This window comes from Labeo rohita, chromosome 5 (assembly GCF_022985175.1).
Source record: "Labeo rohita strain BAU-BD-2019 chromosome 5, IGBB_LRoh.1.0, whole genome shotgun sequence".
In the NCBI taxonomy this organism is placed as follows: domain Eukaryota; kingdom Metazoa; phylum Chordata; class Actinopteri; order Cypriniformes; family Cyprinidae; genus Labeo; species Labeo rohita.
Genome location: NC_066873.1, coordinates 13,350,334 through 13,376,052, shown reverse-complemented (window position 1 = coordinate 13,376,052; position 25,719 = coordinate 13,350,334). Strand labels below are relative to the sequence as shown.

The 25,719-nt window shown below is 35.6% G+C and overlaps 1 protein-coding gene across 2 annotated transcripts in view; it reads left to right on the top strand.

Annotated features, from left to right (window-relative positions):
* pappab (pregnancy-associated plasma protein A, pappalysin 1b) overlaps positions 1-25,719 on the top strand; it is a 105,646-nt gene that overhangs the window by 7,112 nt on the left and 72,815 nt on the right. For both annotated transcript variants that reach the window (XM_051111015.1, XM_051111014.1), the window contains exons 2-6: positions 712-1,783; positions 21,762-21,907; positions 22,017-22,310; positions 22,448-22,640; positions 23,384-23,505. In XM_051111015.1, coding sequence (XP_050966972.1) covers positions 712-1,783; positions 21,762-21,907; positions 22,017-22,310; positions 22,448-22,640; positions 23,384-23,505 — 1,827 coding nt within the window. The remainder of the gene's footprint in view (positions 1-711; positions 1,784-21,761; positions 21,908-22,016; positions 22,311-22,447; positions 22,641-23,383; positions 23,506-25,719) is intronic.

Genomic DNA, 25,719 nt, shown 5'->3' with positions numbered 1-25,719 from the left:
ATTGATCAAGATGAGTTTTGTACTTACCGAAACCCTAAAATGTATCACGTTTTTCCAAAAAAAAAATTTAAACAGTTGTTTTCAACATGATAATAATGAAAGAAATGACTGACTCTGACGACTGAAGATTCAGCTTTGTTATCACAGGAATAAATTACATTTTCAAGTATATTAAAACAGAAAAGTTGTAAAAATATATCACAATATTTCAGTTTTTACTGTATTTTTTAATAAAGATAAAGTCTCTATAAGATCACAGTCTTGATGCACATAAGAGATTTCTTTAAAAACATTTTGAATGGTAAACCTTAATAAACAAAGTTTTAAGATTTTGAAATAAATAAATAAATAAACAATATGATGAAAAATGAATAAGAAATATATAAAAATCTGTAGTTTTTGTCACTAATTAGTGACTTTAATCCCATGACGTCAGATGTTTTTCCGTCTACTGAATCTCAAATCATGCTGAAGAACTTAATCATCAGGTTTATTGCAAACCAGTGGAGTTCATGGAGCTTGAAAACTTCTGTCATTAAAGCAACATTAACATCAAATACTGTACAATCCTAAAATTCATGTTAATTCATTCATTTTCACTCAAATTGTAATATAATTGGTGAAAAAAGCTGCATAAAATGTATGTGTGTGTGACCACACTACATAATTCTCTGCTTGTTCTTGTATCTAATACATGTCATCTTCCTGCAGGTCTCTATGATAAATGCTTCTACGCATCCAGCGATAGAGGATGGTTACTTGGCATCAAAGCAGTCAGCGACCAAGCCAACCGTGACCCTCGCTTCTTCTTCTCCCTCAAGACGGACCGAGCCCACAAGCTCACCACGATCACCTCCAATGCACCCTACACTCCCAATCAATGGTCACATGTGGCCGTCACCTACAATGGCTTCTTTATGAAGCTGTACGTAAACGGGGCGCAGGTTGCTGTAAGTCGAGACCAATCCGGTGAGATTTTCAGTCCACTCACCAAAAAGTGCAAAGTGCTAATGATCGGTGGCAACGCGTTAAACCACAACTACAGGGGTACGATGGAACACTTGAGCTTGTGGCATCGGGCCCTGAGCCAGCGTGAGATCATTAGATACATGGGTCACAGTTTGAGTCAGTTTGGTGACCTCTCTCAGCTGGTCATCCATGAGAACTTCGAGAGCATGTCAAGAAGGTGGTTGACGGTGAAAGATGGCAGCTTCCCCCGGTTGGAGTACTCGGACCGAAGCCTGGTGGCTGTCCTGAGTGACGCCGAGCTGAAGCCTCCACCTTGCGGACAGACCGTGTGTGACAATGTGGAGGTGATTACAAACTACTACCAGCTCTGGAGCTTCCGGAAACCCAAGACGGTGCGCTATCGAGTGATAAACGTTTACGACGATGATGGACAGTGGCCCACGATTACAGACCACCAAATCAATCTTCAGCACCAGCATTTGAACAACGCTTTCCGCGCCTACAATATTTCCTGGGAGCGCACCGTTCACAACGTTTACAACTCGTCCTTACGTAACCGCCTCATACTGGCCAACTGCGATATCAGCAAAGTGGGCGATGAAGAGTGCGATCCAGAATGTAACCACACTCTTACTGGCTTCGATGCCGGGTACTGTAAGAGACAGACCGCACGCTGTCCCGAATACAAGCAGGGGAACGGGGTTTGCGACCCAGAGTGTAACTGGGACAATTTCTATTATGATCATGGGGACTGCTGTAACCCCAACATCACTGATGTCACCAAGACCTGCTTCAATCCTGCGTCACCTTACAGGTAATTCTCAACTGCTATTTCAAACTAGTTTAGAGATGCACTGAATGTTAAATACTGATTAATTAGATAATTATTCATTAAACAGTCAAATAGCTGACTATATTCAGTCGGGGTGGGCGATACGACCAAAATCTTTTTCTCTAATTTTATTTCACAGTAACATTATATATCACAATATAGTTATTTTTTCTTTAAATAATGTCTTTATAATATCAAAATGGTACCTTAGAAATGTCATAATTCTTGTCACCACTGTCTGTATCACAAAAAACTAATACTAGCCTAAATTAAAAAAAAAAAAATCTTAGAGTAAGAAAAAGAAATAAGAACAAATAAATAAGAAATGGTACCTACATTGTATAAATTAATCAAATTTATAAAAACACTGCATATTCTTCACTGTGTAAATTAAATAGTGTAAAACACTACCAGTCAAAAGTTTTTGAACAGTAACATTTTTAACTTTTTTAAAGAATTTTCTTTTTTAAAAAAAAAAATGCATTTATTTGATCCAAAATACAGCAAAAGCAGTAATATTGTGAAATATTTTACTATTTAAAAGCACTGCGTTCTATTTGAATATATTTTAAAATGTAATTTATTCCTGCAATCAAAGCTACATTTTCAGCATCATTACTCTAGTCTTTAGTGTCACATGATCCTTCAGAAATCATTCTACTGATTTGCTGTTCAAGAAACATTTTTTTATTATTATTATCATTTATTTTATTACTGTTATCAATATTTAAAACAGTTGAGTACATTTTTTTTTTCAGGATTCTTTAATGAATAGAAAGATTCAAATATCAGCATTTGTCTGAAATTAAAACATTTTGTAACATTATACGTTATACCATTCACAAGCTTGGATTCTGTATAATTTTTTTTTGAAGGAAATTATAGAAATTAATACATTTATTTAGCAAAGATGCTTTAAATTGAACAAAAGTGATGATAAAGACATTTATAATGTTACAGAAGATTTCTATTCAGATAAATGCTGTTCTTCTGTACTTTGTATTCATCAAAGAAACCTGAAAATGTTCTACTTAGCTGTTTTCAACATACTACTACCACTACTACTACTACTATTAATAATAATAAATGTTTTTTGAGCAGCAAATCAAAAATATTAGAATGATTTCTGAAGGACCATGATGCTTAAAATTCAGCACTGAAATCACAGGAATAAATTACATTTTAAAATATATTCAGATAGAAAACAGTTATTTTAAGTAGTAAAAATATTTCAAAATGTACTGTTTTTGCTATGCTTTGGATAAAGAAATGCAGGCTTGGTGAGCCGAAGAGACTTAGCGTACATTAGTAGTGTATAGTAGTGTATATTTCTTCTTATTAAAGTTACAAAAGTAATTTAGTCAAAAGCACTGAGAGATTTTCTCTCCTTTGTTGTTTGATTAACATGAATGACTGCTGTCTCTTTAAAAGCTGCCAGGATCTAATATACTGTTACACATGTGTTTTCTTTCTCAGCTGTTTGCTTTCCCTTAAGACCTAAATTACTATGTTTTTGAGGATACTTGCAAAGACAGGCATTTTGACACATACATGTGTGTGTATTTATTTGTTCAAGGCCTATAAAGTGGCAAAAATAACGCTGCTCAATACTCAGAAATATAATCAGAAAATTTTGTTTTTTAAATGGGAACAGTTTATTTAAACCTTTAGACGACATCTAATATAAAAATTGCATATGTGTATTTTAAATAAATTTTAGTTAGCAAAGTGAAGGCAAAATTATATAAAAATCACATCTGAATATTGTTCTAAATATAGACTCATTTGTTAAGCAATGTTTTTGGCATAAGTATGCATTTTTTCGATAAAATATAAATCATTTTATTGGTGTCCCCTGATTTCATGTCAGCCCTGTTTACCCTCATCAAAAAACCCTTGTAAAATAATGTACAGTCAAGTGACATCACTTCTAGGAGGTTACATCATCTCTCAACCAGGATTCCAACACTTAAAACATAAGCATGTTTCTCTCACTCCTGTATAATGATCTATTTTTGATGATTTTTGAGGCTTGACTGAGTGGTGGCCATCATGCAGTGTCAATCCAAATTCAAACATTTTAAAGGTCATCCTCGGTATATTATTGAGCTAATGCCTATATCATTCAGTGGCACATGAGTTCCAATTAAACAAAAGTAACTATTAATGCTTGTGTCAATAACAGTGTTGACGAAAATATCAAAATATGAGATAGAAAAATAGTTATTAAATAATAAATTACGTAGCCTGAGATGGCACAATACGATTTCTTGTAAATTTAATGTGTCTTAATTTCATGGATATTTAAAAAATATTGATTAAACTTATTTTTCAAGTGGAAAAGATACCAATTTTGTGTAATGAGCCATACATCAATCTTTATAACAGTGTAGCAAACTACTTGGATAAAATTCTTTTTTGGAATGGCACTAAAAGACCTTTGTGAAAACAATCAAGACAGCCGAAGGGATGTAGTAGATTGTGTACACAAAAGTCACGGAGACCTTCGAAATCAAGTTAAAATGCTTTTAAATGCTTTTTTAGCCATAAAGTTAAACATTTTGTGATGATACTCTCCTAATATCATAATGACATTGTTAAAAGAATGACATTGAAATTACTTTTTTATGGCAAGGCAAGATTATCTCCCCAAAACTGATGATGATATTTATGAACTTAATGCATTAAATGTGTACGTGTATTCAATGTATAAGCAAAATGTTTGTACAAAATGCCCTTTTTACTTGATGGTTACACCACATGATATTTTTAGAGTCATTACATTAAAACTTTTGTTGTAAATGTTATGAAAGTCAATACCCTACAAATCCAACATGAATGATATAACCTGATATGTAAACCTTTCTTTATCTTGGACACTCTTATTTCACACTGACCCATGTACAACAGTTTTTTCTTCTTCTTTTGAAGCTGAAGGGTTAGTAGTTCATAGCTGTTTAAAGATTTTGCAAGTACCAGACGTGAACTCCAGGGCACTATAATTTTCATTCCTATGTGTGAAGCTTTCAGCTATTTTAATTCCGTTCCATTAATGTATTATGACGTGACATCCTGAAAATATCTTAACTGCTGAACTGGAGTCGGAGTTCTGGAGCATGAATTAACGTATACTGGGATGGATGCAGTTTGAGGGACAATAAAACACGGTGAAGGATGAGTCTCGGCTTTATGGTTTGGTGCGCACTGTTTGGTGTGTCTCTACTAGTGAGTTTCAGGCCTGTTCTTATGTGTTTCATGTGTCCCCGGAGTCCGTTTTGGCACCGAATCAGAGCACGGCAACCAATCACGTTTTACTCTGTGGGTGAAATGAACTACTCTCGTGGTGACCAGATGTGAAGACTGAGGAGATGCTAGACATAGTTCTCCTTTTTTGTAAGCTTATAAAAGTGATTTGATAGAGAGTAAGTGGGAATGGAAACTATGTCCCCCTGGACAAACAGAGGAGCCAATCACAGCTTAGAGCAGAATCTCCAACACTATTACTTACAGCATTAGAGACTCTTCTGGGAGTCCTGCTCAGGAAAAAGAACCTTCCAGAAATATGTTGAGGTTGTGGGGGCACTGGATACTGTTGGGGTAAAGCTCTGTATTTGTTCTCTGGATGGTGGGACAAACCAAAGATCTCTTTTCCACTCTTTTCAGCAACAGTTCTTGTAACCTTACACACTCTGTAAGTTTTGTGACATACGGTGGGCTTCAGATGTCTGAGATTACACTGACAATCTTGGATTCAGAAGGGAATTTTAATTGAAAAAATTAGAATTTTGAAAAAAAAGTAAGCAAAGAAACGTTGAACGTAGGTTGAACGTAAATTTTTTGTCAAAATGGGGTTTTCATTCAGTTATTATTCTATAATATCTTGTCTATCATCTCTGAAAATATCTTGGCGAAATTCACTTTGTTTAGTGCAGAAAAAAACAATTTATTGCAGCAAGCAGAAATGACTGTGTCATTCTCTTATGTTAAGAACACGCTGGTGAGGTATTTTCTCTTAACACCACAAAAACAGTTAACCTCAAAATGAACCACATAACATATTTAAAGGAGAACTCCACTTCCAGAACAGCAATTTACAAATAATTTACTCACCACCATGTCTTTCTTTCTTCAGTCGTAAAGAAATTGTTTTTTAAGAAAACATTTTAGCATTTTTCTCCATATAATGGACTGATATGGTGCCCCGATTTTGAACTTCCAAATTGCATTTTAAATGCGGCTTTAAACAATCCCGAATGATCCCAGCTGAGGAAGAAGGGTCTTATCTAGCGAAATGATTGGTTATTTTCATTTAAAAAAATACAATTTATATACTTTTTAATGACAGACGCTCATCTTGTCTTACTCTGCTTGAACTGTTTTTGATAAGGTTCATGACAAAACTCCTATCTCATGTTCTCCCTCAATTTCGAAATCACCCTATATCGCTGTTTTACCTTTTTTGTTAAGGGTGTTTGATCTTCTTTGCATATTCACTTTGCAAAGACTGGGTCGGTACTTCTGCAGCGATGTAGGATGATTTTGAAATGATTTTTGAAGTTGAAGGAGAAAATACGATTGGAGTTTTTCAACATACCCTAACTGTCTTGAGTCAGAATACACAGAGTTCATGGAGAGAAAGGCAAGACGAGCGTTTGAGATTAAAAAGTATTTAAATTGTATTTTTTAAATGAAAATAACCGATTGTTTCGCTCAATAAGACCCTTCTTCCTCGGCTGGGATCGTTTACAACCGCATTTGGGATCGTTTAAAGCCGCATTTAAACTGCATTTTGGAAGTTCAAAATCGGGGCACCATATCAGTCCATTATAAGGGGAAAAATGCTGAAATGTTTTCCTCAAAAAACATAATTTCTTTACAACTGAAGAAAGACATGAACATCTTGGATGACAGTGGTGGTGAGTACATTATATGTGAATCTTTGTTTTGGAAGTGGACTTCTCCTTTAATAAAGGTGTATTCTCCACCGGTCCTGTGTAAACTACAGCACGCAGTTTTATTTATTTACTTTTTTGATATCATGAGATGGCGGAGCTCAACAATGCAGTCTGAAGTACTGTAGCTGTTCACTTGCTGTTCCAATGATGTTATAATGGACTATTTTACATCCAGAGATGAAGGATCGGATAATGAAGTTACTAAAGAGGAGGAGTCCCATGACAGTCTGTTTTATGCACAGTGTGCAAACAGTTACGCTGCGCCCACTTTTCTAAACTACAAGGTACACTATTTGTGCTATCGAAACATATAAGGGGTGATCAAAAGTTTGGACTATGCCCATGATAAACAACGGAAAACAGATGTTAGTCTGTTTGTGTAATGATGAAGTATAGCACTCCTGACTTGACAGACAGCTCTCGTTAACCTAATTCAAAAAGTGAAAGCCGTCTCACTTTAAACCCGTTTTTCTCAAAATTCTATTCCTGAAAATCATAGCTATCAGCCAACTTAAGATAACCATAACTTTGGTTTCATTCAAGCTATGGACAAAATTAAAAACAGTTTTGGAAAGGGCTTGAACCGAGCTAAACCCAGTGCTGCTGTCCTTAAAGGAGAAATCCACTTCCAGAACAATAATTTAAAAATAATTTACTCACCCCATTGTCATCCAAGATGTTCATGTCTTTCTCTCTTCAGTCGTGACGAAATTATAATTTTTGAGGAAAGCATTTCAGTAGTTTTCTCCATATAATGGACTTCATTGGTTCCCCCAATTTTCAACTTCCAAAATGTAGTTTAAAAGCAGCTTCAAAGGGCTCTAAACGATCTCAGCCGAGGAAGAAGGGTCTTATCTAGCAAAACGATCTGTTTTTTTTTTTTTTTCTGAAAAATAAAAATTTGTATACTTTTCAAGCACAAAAGCTTGTGTAGAACTAGCTCTGGGATGCGCGTCCACGACACTACGAAATCACGTCTAAGTTCATCGTCTGTGTACTGAGTATGGTGAAAAACTCCATCTCATTTTCTTCTACAACTTCAGAATCGTCCAACATCGTTGTACGTTTTTGTTTGCAAACAGCGTTTGACTTACTTGCACTTCCTTAGTCTTTGCGTGTTCGCTTTGTAAACACTGGGTCTGTAGTTCAGCCAACGTTCCGTGTGACCTTTCGACATGATTCAATAGTACATAGTGTCGTGAACGTGCATCTCAGAGCTTGTGCTACACAAGCTTTTGTGCTTAAAAAGTAAACAAATTTTTATTTTCCGAAAAAAATAACCGATTGTTTCACTAGATAAGACCCTTCTTCCTCAGCTGGGATCATTTAGAGCTCTTTGAAGCTGCATTTAAGGAAAGGAAAGGAAAGGACATGACGTGTAGCCAAGTACGGTGACCCATACTCGGAATTTGTGCACTGCATTTAACCCATCCAAGTGCACACACACAGTAGTGAGTAGTGAACAAACACGCACACACACACCGTGAACACACACCCGGAGCAGTTTGGAAGTTTAAAACATCTTGGATGATAAGGGGGTGAGTAAATTTTTTGTAAATTGTTATTCTGAAAGTGGAGTTCTCCTTTAAAGCAAAATGGACAAACTTATGGAAGCTTGTTTCTATAAAAAAAGGTAATCGCAACTTTGTATCTCACAATTTTCTTGCAATTCCCAAAAAAGTCAATTGTTTTATATTTATATATATATATATATATATATATATATATATATATATATATATATATATATACTTACATACTCAGAAGTACGATAAACTTGCAATTCTAAGGAATACAAGACAGCATTGCGAGATAAAATTCACATTTACCTTTTTTCTTTTATTTTGTGTCGAAAATAACAGAATTGCAAGAAGTAAACGAGATTTAAACAGAATTGTGACTTATAAACTTGCAGCTCTGAGGAGTACAAGACAGAATTGTGAGAGAAGTCACGATTATCTTTTCTTTTTGTTGTGTTGAAAAAAAAACAGAATTGCGAGATGTAAACTTAGAATTCAAATAAAAAGTCTTGCAAGATTTAAACTCCGAATTCTTTTTTAACTTTTATCTTTTTTACTTGCTAAAAATCTTGCTAACTTATTGCCTCAAGAAAAATCTACTTAAAGTTACGTATTATATTCAAATTTTTATAAACTGGCTTCTGAGTAAACTCAAATATATTGAGCAACCTTAACTAGATTTTTCGGAGACAAGATTTTTACATATAACGTTAACTTACTGAAATTTATAGTGTTTTCGTAACTACCTTTTTAGGTTTTTTTTAGTAAATGGCAGAAAAACAGGCGTCCATGCATTATGAAATTCATGTTCATTTTTCCAATCCAGCGTATCACTTAAATTGTAGTGCTGAAAATGTGTTTGTAATAAAAAAAAAACAAATGTATTACATGAAGCATTTTCACAGGTGTACTTTTGAAACCCACTGTACGTCTGCAGCGGGTTCTTGAAAGCAAAAGCGCTGATTATCATTTAGTGTAGTTTAGTGTATTTAATCAGAACAAACAAGGCTATTTAAGGACAACTAGGGATCTGTGCCAGAAAAAAAGAGAGAGAGGCATGTGAAGGTTCAAGATGAAAGTTTTATTCTCAGGAAACAGAAACTGAATATTGTTGAATGATTGCATATTCAATATCTGTAAATCTGAACGAATTAAATATAAAAGGCATCACTTACCTTTGAGGGGTTATATAAATTAAAATATTGGTTCCAGGTTCATAACCTCATTGCATTGTGGTACTGCTCGCAAATTGCACAATCATATTGCTTCCTGTCCGTCTGCGGTTACAAATCCTTAGTTGACTGTATTTGTTTTTTAGTTGCCGTAATTGCAGTTTGCCCTGTTGACGTTTGAGTGTGTTCGTGTGTGAGATGAGACTAGAGCGTGTGGTCAAGCGGAGAGCACTCCAACTTGTTGCTTGTTTTGATTTGATTATGGTATGTCTGGAGAGCTTTGCCGAAGGCTGCATAACGAAGTGATTTGACATTCCTTTTTGATTGTACAAGAATGCATGAACAAAGAGTTGTGCAAGAACAGAACAATGAAATCAAATGCTGTGGTGAATTTGTTTTTGCCTAAGACTCATGCAGATGTTGCAGTCAACTTTAAAATCTGCAATTTTCAACAGACCTTTTTATTAAGAAGTCCACATAACATCTGGGTTTTATTAACCTGTTTTTCGCATCTGTATTCTTTTGGTAATGTATGTGATACTGTATACTGAATTGGGTTTTAGCGAATAATAACTTAGTTGCCTTTATTTTAAAGCAAATAGCTCAGTTTTATTTGCAAATAGCAGCTTTAATTGGCCAAGAACCACCAAGAGGATGTCTGACAGGCATGCAAAGCAACCAATTGCAGTTTGTTTTGTTTTGTGTCATATTTAGAGCCGTGAAAATGTAAACTGTAAGGAACTGTGCAGCCAATAAATCATTCATTCAAGAATGCTATCTTCATTCTTGTATGAATGAATGTCCCTAGCATTTAGTTGATTCTTATAAGCTCTTATTGTCGTTGCTGTAAACGTGACAGATTTATTCTGCCATGAGGGGGGTTGGCTCATGATGGCTTTGTTTCCAGGCAGACCTTTACTCATTACTCACCCTCATGTTCTTCCAAACCTGTAAGACCTTCGTTCATATTCAGAATACAAATTAAGATATTTTTGATGAAATCCAAAAGTTTTCTGACCCTGCATAGACAGCAACACAATTGACACATTCAAAGCCCAGAAAGGTAGTAAGGACATTAATGAAATAGTCCATGTGACATCAGTGGTTTGCATGTGTGGTACTCTTGGGAACGCGCAATAAAGTCTGACATGGAAGAGAAGAAAATGTTAAAGTCATTGTTTTTGTTTTCTTTGCGCACAAAAAGTATTCTTGTAGCTTTATAACATTACTGTTGAATGACTGATGTCACATGGACTATTTTAACAATGTCCTTACTACCTTTCTGGGCCTTGAAAATATATGAATTTGTGTTTTTGAAGATAAAAAAAAAAAGGTCTTACAGGTTTGGAACGACATGAGGGTGAGAAATTAATGACAGAGTTTTCATTTTTGTATGAACTATCCCTTAAAAAATGTGACACGTCTCATGGAAATCCTCTAAAATTCAACCAGGCAGTTGATGACTGTGAAACTCCTGAAGTGTTTTCCCATTTTATCATCCAAAAGCCCAAAAATACAGTAAAAATAGTAAAATTGTGACGCATTTTTGCAATTTAAAAAGTAACTGTTCAGTACTAGTTTAACAGTTTATTTTCTAATATAATTACATTTTAAATAATGTGTTGACAAAGCTGCCATTACTCCAGTCTTCAGTGTCACATGATCCTTCAGAAATTATTCTAATATTCTGATTTGGTGCTCAAAAAATAATTATCAGTTTAAAAGTAGTTATGCTGATTTATGTTTTTTTTTTTGTTGTTGTTGTTGTTTTAGCATTTATTTGAAATAGAAATCTTTTGTAAAATTATAAATGTATTGACTGTAACTTTTAATCAATTCATGCATCATTGCTAAATAAAAGTATAAATTTCTTTTTAAAAAATCCTTCTGACCGCAAACTTTTGCACAGTACTGCATAGTAGGGGTGGGGGAAAAAATTGATTCACATATGAATCGCGATTTAGTCTTCTAGAGATTTGCATCGATTTACAAATTTTATTAATAAATTTTCTAATAAATATAATAATTATAGCATGATGTTGTCGGTACAAAATAGCAAAAGCAATGGAGGAGGAAAAACAAATATATACTGCCCGTTTCAGCGAAGGCAAGTGTTTGGAAAAATATATTAATTGTTGATCTTTTGTAATTATGGGAAGTAGGGATGTGCTCAAAGAGTGAATCCGTATTTGGAAGGGCACGGAAAATGAACAACACGCTCTGTGGAGCCATTGAAGTGACATGGTTAGCTGTTTGCTAGTGGTAGCCTGTTACATTAAAGTACATGATATATATTTCACTTACCACATAAACCTTCCTTTAAACCACCATAAATCTCCTTAAAGACTAAGGAGAGATGATTGATAGGATATTGGTGAATGATTTGCAGATCCTGAGCAACACTGACAAACATCTAATCTTGTAAAATATGTGATAAATAGGCCCACTGACGCTCCGTGTGATCGCGAATCCCGAAAGTGAAAGTAAAAAGCCAACGCGCATTCAAAAGCAGTTTCAATCCCCCGCATATTAATACCGGCTCCCTGATGCCCACAATTTATCTACAGTATAATTACCCAATGATATAATTGTGAGAGAAAGCATTGGTGTATTTTTTTACACCATCTTTGTGTATTTGGGGGTTTCGTAGTATGTTATTTCTTTTCTGAACACTGTTCGGATTTGGACACATCCCTAATAGGAAGATTAAAGTATTTTTGATTTATTAGGAAGTTAATAGTTAATAGGGAACGCTGATTTCTTAAGTCAGGACTGCCTATACTATAGAATGGTGTGTATTTGTATTAAAATACTGGTGCGTTTGATGTCCAGTGTGCACAAAAAAAAAGATGAAAAATCTTGAATCATGATTAAAAATCAAAAAAATTGTTAATCGATTTTTAATTCAATCATGACCCTAAGAATCTGTTTGAATCTAATCGTGAGGTACCGAAAGATTCCCACCCCTGCTGCAGAGAAACCTTTTGCCAACTCAAAAAAATGGTTGGCATCAATGTAACAACACTGACACTTATTAGTAAACCACCAATGACGAAGACATCATTTTCAATATGCACTTTAAGCTGATGCATTTAAATGATATGGTTGGGTTACCCCGAGACTGCAGAGCTGGTGAGAGAAACGATGGTAGAGCGAGACAGTATAAAAAATGAGTCTGTATAAAGTCTGTATAATTGCATGAGTCAAGACCCGTACATCTGGCTCATTTTCAAGCACTTCAGACGAGCTCTCAGTGTCAAAAAGAGAGTGACATCATCGTTTCTTTAAAAACTAGCTGTTCAGTTCAGACATTATGCAGATTTTACATAAACATGGTCGTCTCTACCTGAATTGACATGAATTTCAGGAATAAATTCAACTGAATGGAAGTATTTAACTTAGATGCAGTGCTTTCACTGATCACTGATGATTCAAAGGTCACAACACTAGCTGCAGAGAGAAAAGATGATGCATTGCTTTCCTAACAGCATATCTTAAGTGCATACTTGTTTGTCTCAGAATAGTCAAAGGTATGTTGTACCGCTGTGCAATGTCTTTGCCTCCTGCTTTGTCCAGGGCTCTCTTGAAGAAGAGATCCAACTTAAATAATAAGAGTATCTCTATTAGCCCAGTGTGAGACTGGGCATAATCTAAGCCACTCTGCTTGTAACCTAAGCTGGCTAATAGCCGGTTACCTTATCAGGAATTTAGACAGGAAAAGCACATTCTTCGCACCTTTTTTTTCTTCTGGAGGCTTGAGAAACAACCTGTCTACACAAGTGGCAACCAAAAAAAGCCATGGAGATCTATCTCCCTCTTCATCGCACGCAACGCCACACACACATAAGGTCCAACCCCTGGTGTTCAGGAGTAGGTTTGGATAAAGAGTTAAGCCCTGGGGACAGAAGGATTTCCTCTTTTTAAACTGCAGCAATTAAATAGTCCTTTAACATGCCACTGTGAGGCCAGCTGATTCATTTGTGCACGGAGCCCTTTTCATTGGGGACTTCCACTCCAGAGCGTTAACAGCGCCGGACACACTTACTCACTTGCACTGAACTAGTTTCAGAGCTTTAATTGCATTTCAAACATGTTTGCCTTTTTAAATAAAGTGAGAGATTTATGAGAACCAAATAATGCTGATGCTTTGTTGCAGTGTCAGTGTTTGTGTGTCTGGCTGTCCGCATCAAATGTGACTGTACACAGCTCATGTTGAGTCAGCATGAATTTAGGCCTGGGGAAACAGCTCTCAATGTTTTTCCGCCTTTAATCTTCAGTATATCTCTGTATTTATGAATCTGAAATAGCTCAAAGGGCTGATTTTTTTTTTTTTTTCTTAATCAGTTTTTTAAGGGTAATATTTTCAAAAAAGCCACTGTTGCCACATACATTTACACTGTTTGATGCATAAAACAAAAATTGTTAAAAATGATCAAGGCATGTTTTCAGACTGTTTAACACAACCCCTAAGGGAAAATGGTGATGGAAAAAATATGAAATGGGAGGAAATGCTTTTGCAATTAGTTGCAAAACTCTTATAATGTCTATTGTGTTCCTATGAAGTTTGCGTTCTCTCACAAAACATTTGCATTACATGAACATGAAACTTTGCATTTACTCACAACAACAATATAATATAGTATTATTTCCATCATAAAACCTTTGCGAGCAAAAACACAAAATTTCATGGGGGAAAGCAAAAGATTTGCAAGAATGCAAAAGCATTGAAATGATTATTCATTTTAATTAAATAATAATTTAGTCATTTTAATAATTGTAATAAAATATTAAATAATTTTCCTCCCATCAACTTATTTTTATTTTATTTTATTTTATTTTATTTTATTTTATTTTATTTTATTTTATTTTATTTTATTTTATTTTATTTTATTTTTTTGTTGATTGTTTTTACCATGGCCATGTCCCTTTATGGGTCCTTTTAAGGTATTTTGCAAATAACAAGGAAAAATGCTGTTTAAAAATATGCTATTAAATGTGCTATTTAATTATATATATATATATATATATATATATATATATATATATATATATATATATATATATATATATATATATATATATATATGGCAGCAAGGTTCTTTACACTTTACATTTTCACGCCCCTAAATAATATATATATTATAGTTTTGAAATGAAATATAGTTCATTTGCAAAAACAGATTTTTATTCATTTTAATAATCATGTTTTTTATTGTGTTACCATGTTTTCATTGTTTTATTGTGTTAGTTAGTTGTATTTTTTTATTTACTGTACTATTATTTAATCAAAATCCAATATTACTTGGAATGCAGGATAAAAAAAAAACATGATTTTTGAAAATTTTAAATAACGGAGTATATGAAATATATATATGTAAAACTCTGCATAGGAATAGAAATATTTATGTTTTTGTAAAACCTTTTGCATTGATAATATCCATTTTGAACAGTTTGAACTGATTCACAAACAGTTCGAATGTGTATGAAATGCACAAAAAAATATTGTTTAAACCTGGTGCAATGAAATGACTTAAATTACTGAAACAAAAAATGTGGTGCAATAAGTAAACCTCAAAACAATTAAAAACTTCTTTTGTTTGTACCATATTAGCCACAGGGAAAACTGTGGTATAACAGATGACAGAAACATGGAAGTGATGGAGGACACAGGAATAGACAGTTCAGAAATAAATGTTTTAAATGACTTTGGGCAGGTGTTTCCTGTGGAAAACAATCTCAGATGTGCATAGGAAGATCCATACTAAGGCTGTACATTGCGTTCATTTTTTTGAGAGGCTACCGTGAAAGTGATTGTTTACCGTGTTCTTTTAGCACAGTATTTCCTGCATTTTATCTACTTCAGTTTTTTTTTTTTCATGTATCAAACAGGCCTCATTTTCCGTAAACCTTGCGTAAACGTATCCTCCTCTCTTCTAGCCCCTTTTATGGTAACTGTCTGTGAATTATATTATTCCTGTAGAGGTCAGCTACAAATTATCCCACGAGCCTGTGAACTTCACGCCTGGTTGTGCATGATGCTAATTGTATAGATGATTGATCACTCCTCTTATGTACTTGGAGCTGATGAAAAGATCCCTGAAAGGCTGAGAAAATTATAGCCCTCTCAGCCAACTGGTGAACACTGCCATGCCAACCCGCCCCGAGCAGCTCTACGCAAAACCACACTCGGTACATCTGGATGTAAGGCCGTCTTTACTGATTCAGATGAATAATACATGGGTGTAAATGGATGAAGCCATAATCACGCATTTAATAGGCATTAAATATAAATGCGTCAACACACCACTTGGAGCACTCTGAGTGCAGCCAGGCGGAACTGATCAGCAGTGACGTCTGCCGTACCAACCCCCCTTTTTTCTTGCTCGTTTAATGGACAGCCTTCCCATGACACAAGCCTGTACTGTACATGTGTAGATGTGAATGGACTGGCTGTCCTGGAAGACTATTTTGGCATTCGTGGAGGTGATCACCTCCGAATGTGAGCCTAGTGATTCATTATGTGGCTTCATACGTTGTACTGCCAGTGTCACCCACTTTCCTACTCAGCAGAATCAGGGAAGAAAAAAAAAAACCTCAAATGATCCTCAGCAGCATTGTGCAATACATGACCACTGATGCCTGCATACTTTGGCTGGACATATGCATACTTTGGCCTGCTGTTTTTGTAGTAGGCCTACGTCCACATCTGATTCGTGTTGTGTTTTTGCAAGTGAGCCAGTGGATTAAACTTAATTGAACTCAGATTAGGTGGCTTTGACCTACAGTAGTGGAACTTTTATTAAAGCAGAGGCCTACGTTTTAAAAAACAAGCTCTTTTTGCACTTACTCTATAGCGGACTTATTTATCTCACCGTGAAACTCCCTGACCCCTTTTTCCCCTTCTGTACAGCCAAAAAGCCAGCCAAATATTTTCATAGGAAATAATGAAATTCCTGAAATTATTAGGAGGGAAACCTTATATCATCTGTTCTCCTTAGATTTGTCCCCTGAGCTGGCTTCCACAGTTTCACAAGCGAGCCTCAGTCGCCTTTTGATATGGTTTCTTTTTCCATTTTCCTTTTTTTCTTTTTTTTTTTAAAGAAAACATGATGTCATTCCAAGTATTTCAATATATAGTTTTACTTTGGTGCCAGTACTTTCAGTCTTACTAGTCTGAGTCAAGATAAACCTGTAACATGCATGCTTATAAGTCAAAAAATAAATAGTTATTTTACTATGATCGTCACAGTAATATTCCTTGCAAGAATATCTATTCTATTTTGAGTTGTTTTCTGAATATGTGTGGAATGAAGCAGGTAATTTGAGATGTGCACCACACAAGATGTTTCCACGCTGTGCTGCGTCTCATTGGCAGCTGTGTTGGCTTGTAACGTCACCACCACAACTAATCATCAATGTTCTGCCTAGAGAACATCACACCCTCTGCCATGTTTGTTCATATTTGTGCAACATTATCACATCTCTGTCGTATGCTTTCAGTCACACAGAGGAGTGGTAGATGTGGCAATGAAATGACAACCAGATCTAGCAATTTATTCAAAATATATCATTAAAATAGATTCTGACTTCACTTCACTTCTTCTGTGATGAGAATGTTTCTACATTTTTGAAATCTTTAATCTTTAATTTTAAATCTTGTGTTTTTAATCTTCAGTTAATAGAATATTGGAATGATTTTTGAAGGATCATGTGACACTGAAGACTGGAGTAATGGCTGCTGAAAATTCAGCTTTGCGTCACAAGAATACATTTTTTAAATATAAATTTTAAAAATATGTTCATAGAAAACAGCAATTTTATGTTACATTAACATTTCACATTACTGTTTTTATTGCATTTCTCAATGATCAATGGATCAGTGAAATGGCAACCATAATTTTTTCAGATCTAATGATTTGTTTTAAAAAAATATAATGAAAATACACTATAGAACAATGCATTTGTGACCCTGGACCAAAACCAGTCGTAAGTAGCATGGGTATATTTGTAACAGTAGCCAAAAATACATTAATTGGTTTAAAATGACAGATTTTTCTTTTATGCCAAAAGTCATTAGCATATTAAATAAAGATGTTGTTCCATTTAGATATTTTGTAAATTTCCTACCGTAAATATATTAAAACTTAATTTTTGATTAGTAATATGCATTGCTAAGAACTTAATTTCTACAACTTTAAAGATGATTTTCTCAATTTTTCTTTGCAGATTTTCATATAGACTGTAAAAAAATAAAAAACAATTTGTTGAGTCAGCTTAAAATAATTTGTTACCCTGCTGCCTTAAAATTTTAAAATCAGTCAACTAAAATAAGTTTATTCAACTTGAAATGTTAAGTTGTACTAAGTAACAACTTAGATATTTGTGTTTGCTAAACTTAACAAATGGGTACTTAACCCAGCTGCCTTAAAATTATAAGTTGATTCAACTCAAATATCTAAGTTGTCAAATATATGTTTTATTTTTTAATACTGTGTTTATATTCTTCAATTTTATGAATATTAGAATGATTTCTGAAGGATCATGTGACACTGAAGGCTAGAGTAATGAGTGCTGACAATTCAGCTTTTTCATTACAGGCATAAATTACATTAAAAAAAAAAACATTAAAAGAAAACAGTTATTTTTAATTGCATTAACATTTCACTATATTAGTGTTTTTATTGTGTTTCTATAGATGGATTAATGGAATGACAACCATATTTTTTTCTAGTAATTTATTTTAAAATATATAATGAAAATACATTATTGAAAAATGCGTTTGTGACCCTAGACCACAAAACCAGTCATAAGAGTCAATTTTCTGAAATTGAGATTTATACATCATCTGAAAGCGAAGTAAATAAGATTTCCATTGATGTATGGTCTTATTAGGATAGGACAATATTTGGCCGAAGTACAACTGTTTGAAAACTATTGCTACAAATAAACCCGTGCTACTTAAGACTGGTTTTGTGATCCAGGGTCGCATATAAGATTTGAATGCACATCTTCTATGATGAGAATGTTTTAAAAAAAAATTTTCTTCTTGTGTTTTTATTATTCAATTATGAGAATATTAGAATGAAGAATCATGTGACACTGAAGCCTAAAGTAATGAGTGCTGCAAATTTATCTTTGGCATCACAGGAATAAATGATTTATAAGAAACATTAAAATCTTAACTATTCAAAACTTTTGATGAGTAGTATATAAACAATATGACTGCGTCACTGCTCATGCATATTTGAAAAACAATCATCCACAAACCAACAAAAATGCATGAAAATAAAACATTGCGTAAGCTCAGGGTGTGGAAATTGTGGTGCAACCTCCCAAAAATATGTTATCAATTTCTATTTATTTTCTTTATCATGGACACATTTTAATGCATTCCCTCAAAAAGTAGTCGATACTGAGCATATTGTGTCTGATTGTTGGTGTTATTTTAAAAATGAGATTTACAATAACCATCATGCTTTAAGATTTGGTATATGGTTGGAAATGTAGCCCAGTAGTTAAATGCAAAAGACTGTTTACTAGACTTACTCTCCTTCTTTTGAACTGTCATGAGGCTTCTAGTGTTTCTCTTTTATGACAGAGAGTGATGACTTTACAAGACATAGTGCCACAGTATAAGGCTTACGAGAAAATAAATACCAGGAAATGGTCATCCCGTCTCCTAAACCCGGCTCTTCCTTAGAAGGTTAATACATCAAGAAGAACTACAAAGTAATACATACATTTTCATAATGTCTCAGCTAACCCAGGGTTTAGCAGCATGACAACAGATACCGTGTTTGATTGGTCCTCACGGTGAACTGGCTAACAGATGTTGCTCTCAAGATGAGGAATGAGACCTGGCTGGGGTTTTTTTTCTCAATGAATAGTGGAGGTGGGTGTTTACTACATTTGAAAGCACTGGAGTTCATTTTTGTTCCAGTATTTTTCGAAAGGGAAATGTTTTGAGAGAATTAAGCAGGGCCTCCCATAAAGACAGAGGAGGTTAGCAGCGAGGCGATATGAAATACTATACGTCTGCGCAAATATGAATATATGCATGGTTACATGCTGTTGTACTTATGGAAATGTATGTCTCCAGCAAGCCAGCATTCATCACTCCAGAGAGGCTTGTCTTTGTTTGACTTGCATGACAGTTATCACTGCAGGGGAATGGCTTGCATGGGAATAACATGCCCAGTGTGTTTGAGGTGAAATAATAAGCATTTTAAGGGGGCCGTGTTTGGAACTATCCAAATGACACAATGCATTCCTAACTAGACAGGGCCAGTGACCTCTGACCTCAGCGCTGGCTGCAGAGCGGGGCTCAGATTTCCATCCAAATACAAACTCTGTGTGACAGCCTCACTAGAGCTGTTAAATTACAGAACACTGCTTTTCCTGACAAACATTTACACATGCATGCTCTGTTTACTTTCTGTGTTTACTTTCCCATCTATCCTTACTGATGCATTTCATTAATAAAAATGACATCAAAATTGGGTAATTACATTCACTTTTAAATTAGAATTTCAGAGAGATGAGTACAAAAATATACCAGTGTTTCATATATATTTGATTCAGTTTCGACTCACAAGCTCTCAGTTTGATTCCAATTCATTTGGGTATATTTCATGCAACCACAAACATTTTAAGTGACATTTCTGTGAAATATCTTGGGCAGAAATGTTCCATTGTATATTGCCAATAGCAAAGAGATGTATTAAGCACAGCTTACACAGAGGTCAATTTCAAAACAGCAGCTTTCTGTTGGTTAACACAAAAAATCTTTGAAAAACCTGATGTGAAATCTGTGCAGGGAAATCTTTCATCCTCACACAAAATTCCAGATTGTATGATTTTCAATTAAAATGACTGAATTTCACCCACCAAAAATTGCCCAAAAGTGGTAAATGTGACCACACTTTTATGAGAGAGTTTATATTTTTATGACTCAAAAATACACAGTGTGAGTTGCATGACCATGACCACATGGCTCTTGATGTGGTCACAAGAGTCATTTGTCGGTGTATCAGACAATACTGGTCATGTCATTTTTGTATGTAACTCATTAGAACAACTTAACAAAAAAACATCTCTTGACTTCCTGTCTTCTATGCAGACAGTTAGTTGAGTAGAACACAGTGACATTTGCGGGACATACGGCCCCATATAAGTATTACGCAGCCACTGTAAATAAGCATAAAAGGTCAATATTGACATTTTAAAGGGAACCCTGGGTATTAAGACTTATATGGCTTAATATAACATAAATGATGTCTCTTACTGAAATATGTAGTAGAAAACCTATGAAAGATTTACGTTATTTAAAAGATTACATTGTTTTATACATGTATTAGACTATGGGGGGCGCCATTATTTCGATGATGCACTCGTGAACTACCTAGTGCTACCTGTTGCTATTTTTACCGCAGCGCAATTCGGAAAATAAAATACTGATACAATGACCACAGCTACTGAAAGAGCTTATATGTGGCGATGGATATAAGCGTAGGCTTAAACCAAATGCCGTACTATCGATTTTCCCAGCAAGGAGTCTAAACGCCCCTGATATCGAGTGAAATCTGCAATGAGAAACTCCTTCAGTGGCCGCGGCGTCATGACAAGCGTCAACATGTTTACATCTTGCCAGGATGGCATCTAGCATTTCTTGTCTCTGCCATTTGTAAGCTCTTTCAATAACTGTGGTCTACTAAAAGCCTCAAAGGCGCCCGGGCTAAAGTGGAGAAAACAAAAACGCAGGTCTTTAGAAAGTTTTATTCGTTAACAAGCTTCTTCCCATTTTTTTCTCCTCTTCTTATCGCTAAGAAAGCAGTGAAGACTTATATAATTTGTCTTGTTGCCCTTCGACTGAAAATTACAACCAAATGCCACACAGTGTGATATCATGTCAGTATTTTATTTTCTGAGCTGTGTTGCGGTAAAAATAGTGACTAATTAACTATTTAAAATAGTGCATTAATTTCATTTCATCTAAATAATGGCACCTCCCATAGTCCAAAATATATTTAAAACGATGTGGATTTTTAAAATAACGTAAATCTTTCATGGGTTTTCTACTACATATTTCAGTAAAAGACATCAGATACGTTTTACATTTTATATATTTTAGATGGTTGGAAACATAATATATGCACAAAAGGACAAGTAGCAGCTCGGTCAACTTTTCTGAAAATGATTTTGTACAGTATTCAATGTGTGATTATAAGGTCTGATTTACTGTATAATATACATTTATGATTTTGAAAACATTTTGAATATTTTGTGTGTTAATAAGTCTTTTTTTGGTCAATAGGGCTTACATGAACGTGAAGGAGCTAAAAGAGGTTTTAAATTTGGATGGATCTACACACTTAAACATCTTCTTTGCTAACTCATCTGATGAAGATGTGGCTGGTGTGGGAACTTGGCCCTGGGATAAAGAAGCTTTAACACATTTAGGTAAATAAATAAATGTATAAACTTTAATGTCATCATTAAAAAATACTTTTAACAGCTATACAAAAAGGATGATGCTTACAGTACCTGTTCTCGCTCTGTCTTTTTTGAGGTGGGATTGTATTAAACCCTTTATTTTATGGTACGTTTGGCCACACTCACACTATGATCCATGAGATTGGCCACAGCCTTGGACTGTACCACGTCTTCAGGGGAATCTCAGAGGTGGAGTCCTGTAACGATGCCTGCTTGGAGACTGAACCGTCTCTTGAGACGGGAGATCTGTGTGTGGATACCAATCCCACACCCAAGTACAAGTACTGCAGAGATCCCGAGCCAGGCAACGACACCTGCGGCAGACGTCATTTCACAAACACCCCCTTCAACAATTACATGAGCTATGCTGGTGAGACATATATCAACTTGTCTGCTGAGTAGACTTTTGCAGACTTTTGTTTTAGCATTTTCTGGACAGGAAATCTGTGAAATAAATGTAAAATCAGTGTAAAGTGAGTTTTCTTTGTTCGTTTTGTTCCTATAAAGATGATGGCTGCACAGATTCCTTCACGCTGAACCAGGTGGCCCGGATGCACTGTTACCTGGATCTGATCTACCAGTCTTGGAGACCTGGCTGTAAACCAGCTCCTGTTCCTCTGCCTCCTCGAGTAACCGCACAGGACCAAGACTCGATTACACTAGAGTGGTTCCCTGCCCTCACTGGCCACTACTTAGACAGGTGAAAAGAACTAGGAGGCAAAGATGTTCCTAGATAGATTAATTGCAAAATGGTTTATTAAAAATATTTATTAAAAACAAATAAAATAACAGTATTGCCAGAATAATTCCTCCATAATGAAAAAATGTAATCTAAGTGAATCCTTAGAAGTAGCATTATTTGTACTGTTGTCATTCAGAAGAAAGAAAATGTATTAAATGAAAAAAATATCTTGCAAATATTCAGCAAATGATATGTTGTACAACATTTGAACCCTACTACCCAGTCTGGTTTATTTTTTTTTATTTAATTTTATTTTAGGACAGTTTGAAAATTATGGTTTTAAACTGTGTGTAGAATTTTTATATAATTTTTATAACAAAAAAAAATGGGCTCTATTTTGTACAAACTACATGATGAAAGAGAAACCTGATAGAAAATAATATGCACTAAATTGATGTAGTGATGTTTTGAGTGTCCTCAAGGCTTGTTTCAGTAGTTAATTTTTATATGTTTAATTAGGTTTTATTACTTCATTCCAGAAATTCTTATATTATGTAAGTACCCCAATAAAAAATAATGGCAAGATGCTAAGCAAGTCAAGGTCAATCACGTCAATGACGTTTAAAGTTTATGTAGTGCAGTAGTGCACATGGCACCCACTGGTTAAAAAAAATGGTTTTATCAATTTGTAAAGCCATCAAGAGGTTATTGTGGTGTTACTGTGTCTAAGTTGCTATCTTGGCTGTCTGTTGATTTCCTAGAGAAGTGGGATCAGTTTGTGACCGATGTACTGAAGGTGGAGTGCTCCTGCAGTACGCCTCGAACTCCTCTTCTCCGAGACCCTGCGCTCCCTCTGGCCACTGGAGCCCTCGTGAAGCAGAAGGTAAGACTCAATAACACTACTGAGTCCTTAGTCTAAATTAAAGTGTTATCCAAAACCCCACAATGGATGCATTCCAGCTTTGGCTGATATGCATTTTGAAGTCAGAATTTTTTTTTCTAGGGTGCATTTCCCAAAAACAGTGAAGTAGTCCTCAGAAGTAGCCATGTTTGTTACAGCAGCATCTTGGAAATCTTGAATCAATCAATTAGTAGAAGTTCTTATTCCACCACCTGCACATGATGTCATTAACAGCAGTCCTGTCTCGTTGAAACGATGGAGGTGCGACTGTTGTCGTAGCTGGTTGGTTAGTGTCTCTAATGATACATTGTACTATGGTAGTTAATCACTCAGTTACATAATTTTACGGTAAACGCACCCCAGTCCAAAATCGAAGGTACAAGCTCTTTTAATTGATTTAACTCTAACAGCTTTTTAAAATTTTATTGCAGTGCTGTTCACGAAATGTTCTAGAACATAACAATAGCGTTATAACTTTTAACGGTTGAATTCACAAACACATTAAGTCATAATAAATCTCATTGTGTATGATGAGCCTTACAGATAATTTAGTGGTTTTGTTAGTGGCCTACTTGAATCATTTTAGGAGGTTTCCTGTTTGGATTTAAGCTGACTGCTTTGGCACACTGAAAGGGACCTGTTTCTGTTGACACTTGGAAATTGTGTTCAATTGGTGAGTGCCGTTCAAAACCATTAATGTGCAGTTTTATTGAGTGGGATAAATGATTAAAGCATTGCACCCAATGCAGGTTGCCAAGTGAGGCCAATATTGGATGGAACAGCAAAGTAATCTATGAGGAGCAGAACTAAAAATGTGGAAAAAATTAGTCATAGGGGTTGTCGTAAATTTCGATTTTCTCATGTGTTTATTTTAAGGCTAGAAAAATGTGGACATATGGAAGAATGGGTCCATAGAGCTTTGCGCACATAAATGAATGTTTTTTACCACGGGGAATGAGTCATGTTTTCCTGCGCTGTATCAATGATCTTGCCCTCGTAGTTCAACCTTTGATCTGGTATCACAGAACGAAGCCAAACGGCCACGCTCAGGCTATTCTTACCGGAATTCCGAGGAATCCGTTTTTTCTTAGTTTATTTCGTGAGCGCAAAGCGCCTTTATGACTTGCCCAAGTGCTCAAGAAGCACTAGGCCCTGACGGCCATGACATATGCCCGCTATTGCATATGCCATATATTACTGCAAAAACTCTTGAAAAAGTGAATTGGACTTGACATTGAAATGTTGAAAACAACTTCAGAGACCTACATTCCAGAGGCTGGCTGTTTTTCTGTTTAATTACTTAATCGCTTCATTTGGGTTGCTTTTAAAAATGGGTGAGTCAGGCTTGTGGCGGGCAGAGCCGTAAGTGCATGCTTGTATCCCTCAAAGCCAAGTTGGCCCAGCAGTGGCTACACGCAGTCAGCTGAGAAGGCATGCCCAGGCTTGCCATGGCCACAACGCCTTAACTATGCTTTGCACTTGGATGGCTTCCCCGATGTACTCCATTGCCCGGGCCATCTTTCCACTGTTTACAATCGGATACAAAACCTGACTTTGACAACCTGCAGCTGGCTTGAACCTCTGCCCTTCGGTGCTCTCAGAAAATCACCTGCCTGCAGTGCTCACCTCATCCAGTGCTTGCCCTCCCTGTCCTCAATCATCTAGGTTAAAAAGCCATTTTTTCCCCCTCCCGTTCCAGTGTCCTTAGTTGACTTTTTGGAAGCGAGCGTTATGGCAGCGATACCCTTATCGTGTTGCTGGAATTCAATAAAAGAACAACACGAGCACAACAAATAGATGGATGCAGAGTGCTGTGCAAAGTCAACCCGATTTGCTAAGCAAATTACTCTGTGGTTTCTTGTGCTCATGAGAAAGATCCCACAGTTGATTGAAAACATGAAGAAGACGAGAATGAATGTGAGACACAAAACCAGGAATGCTAGGAATGACTTGTGTCTCCGTCCCACTCTTACCTCAACGCTTCGCTTGCCTGCCGTGCCCCCGTTGCCCAGATCCCGATTGTGTCAGCGAGCCTTGCTGACCGGCAAGATTTTCCAGTGTGGCTATCAATAACCTTTTTTATTTAGATCTGAACTTTTTGGTTAGTTTGATGTGAGGCGTGTGATATAACTTATTGGTTTGTTTTGGAAAGTCCAGTTCTGCTTGATGGCTTGCACTATTTCTGGCTTTGTCCTT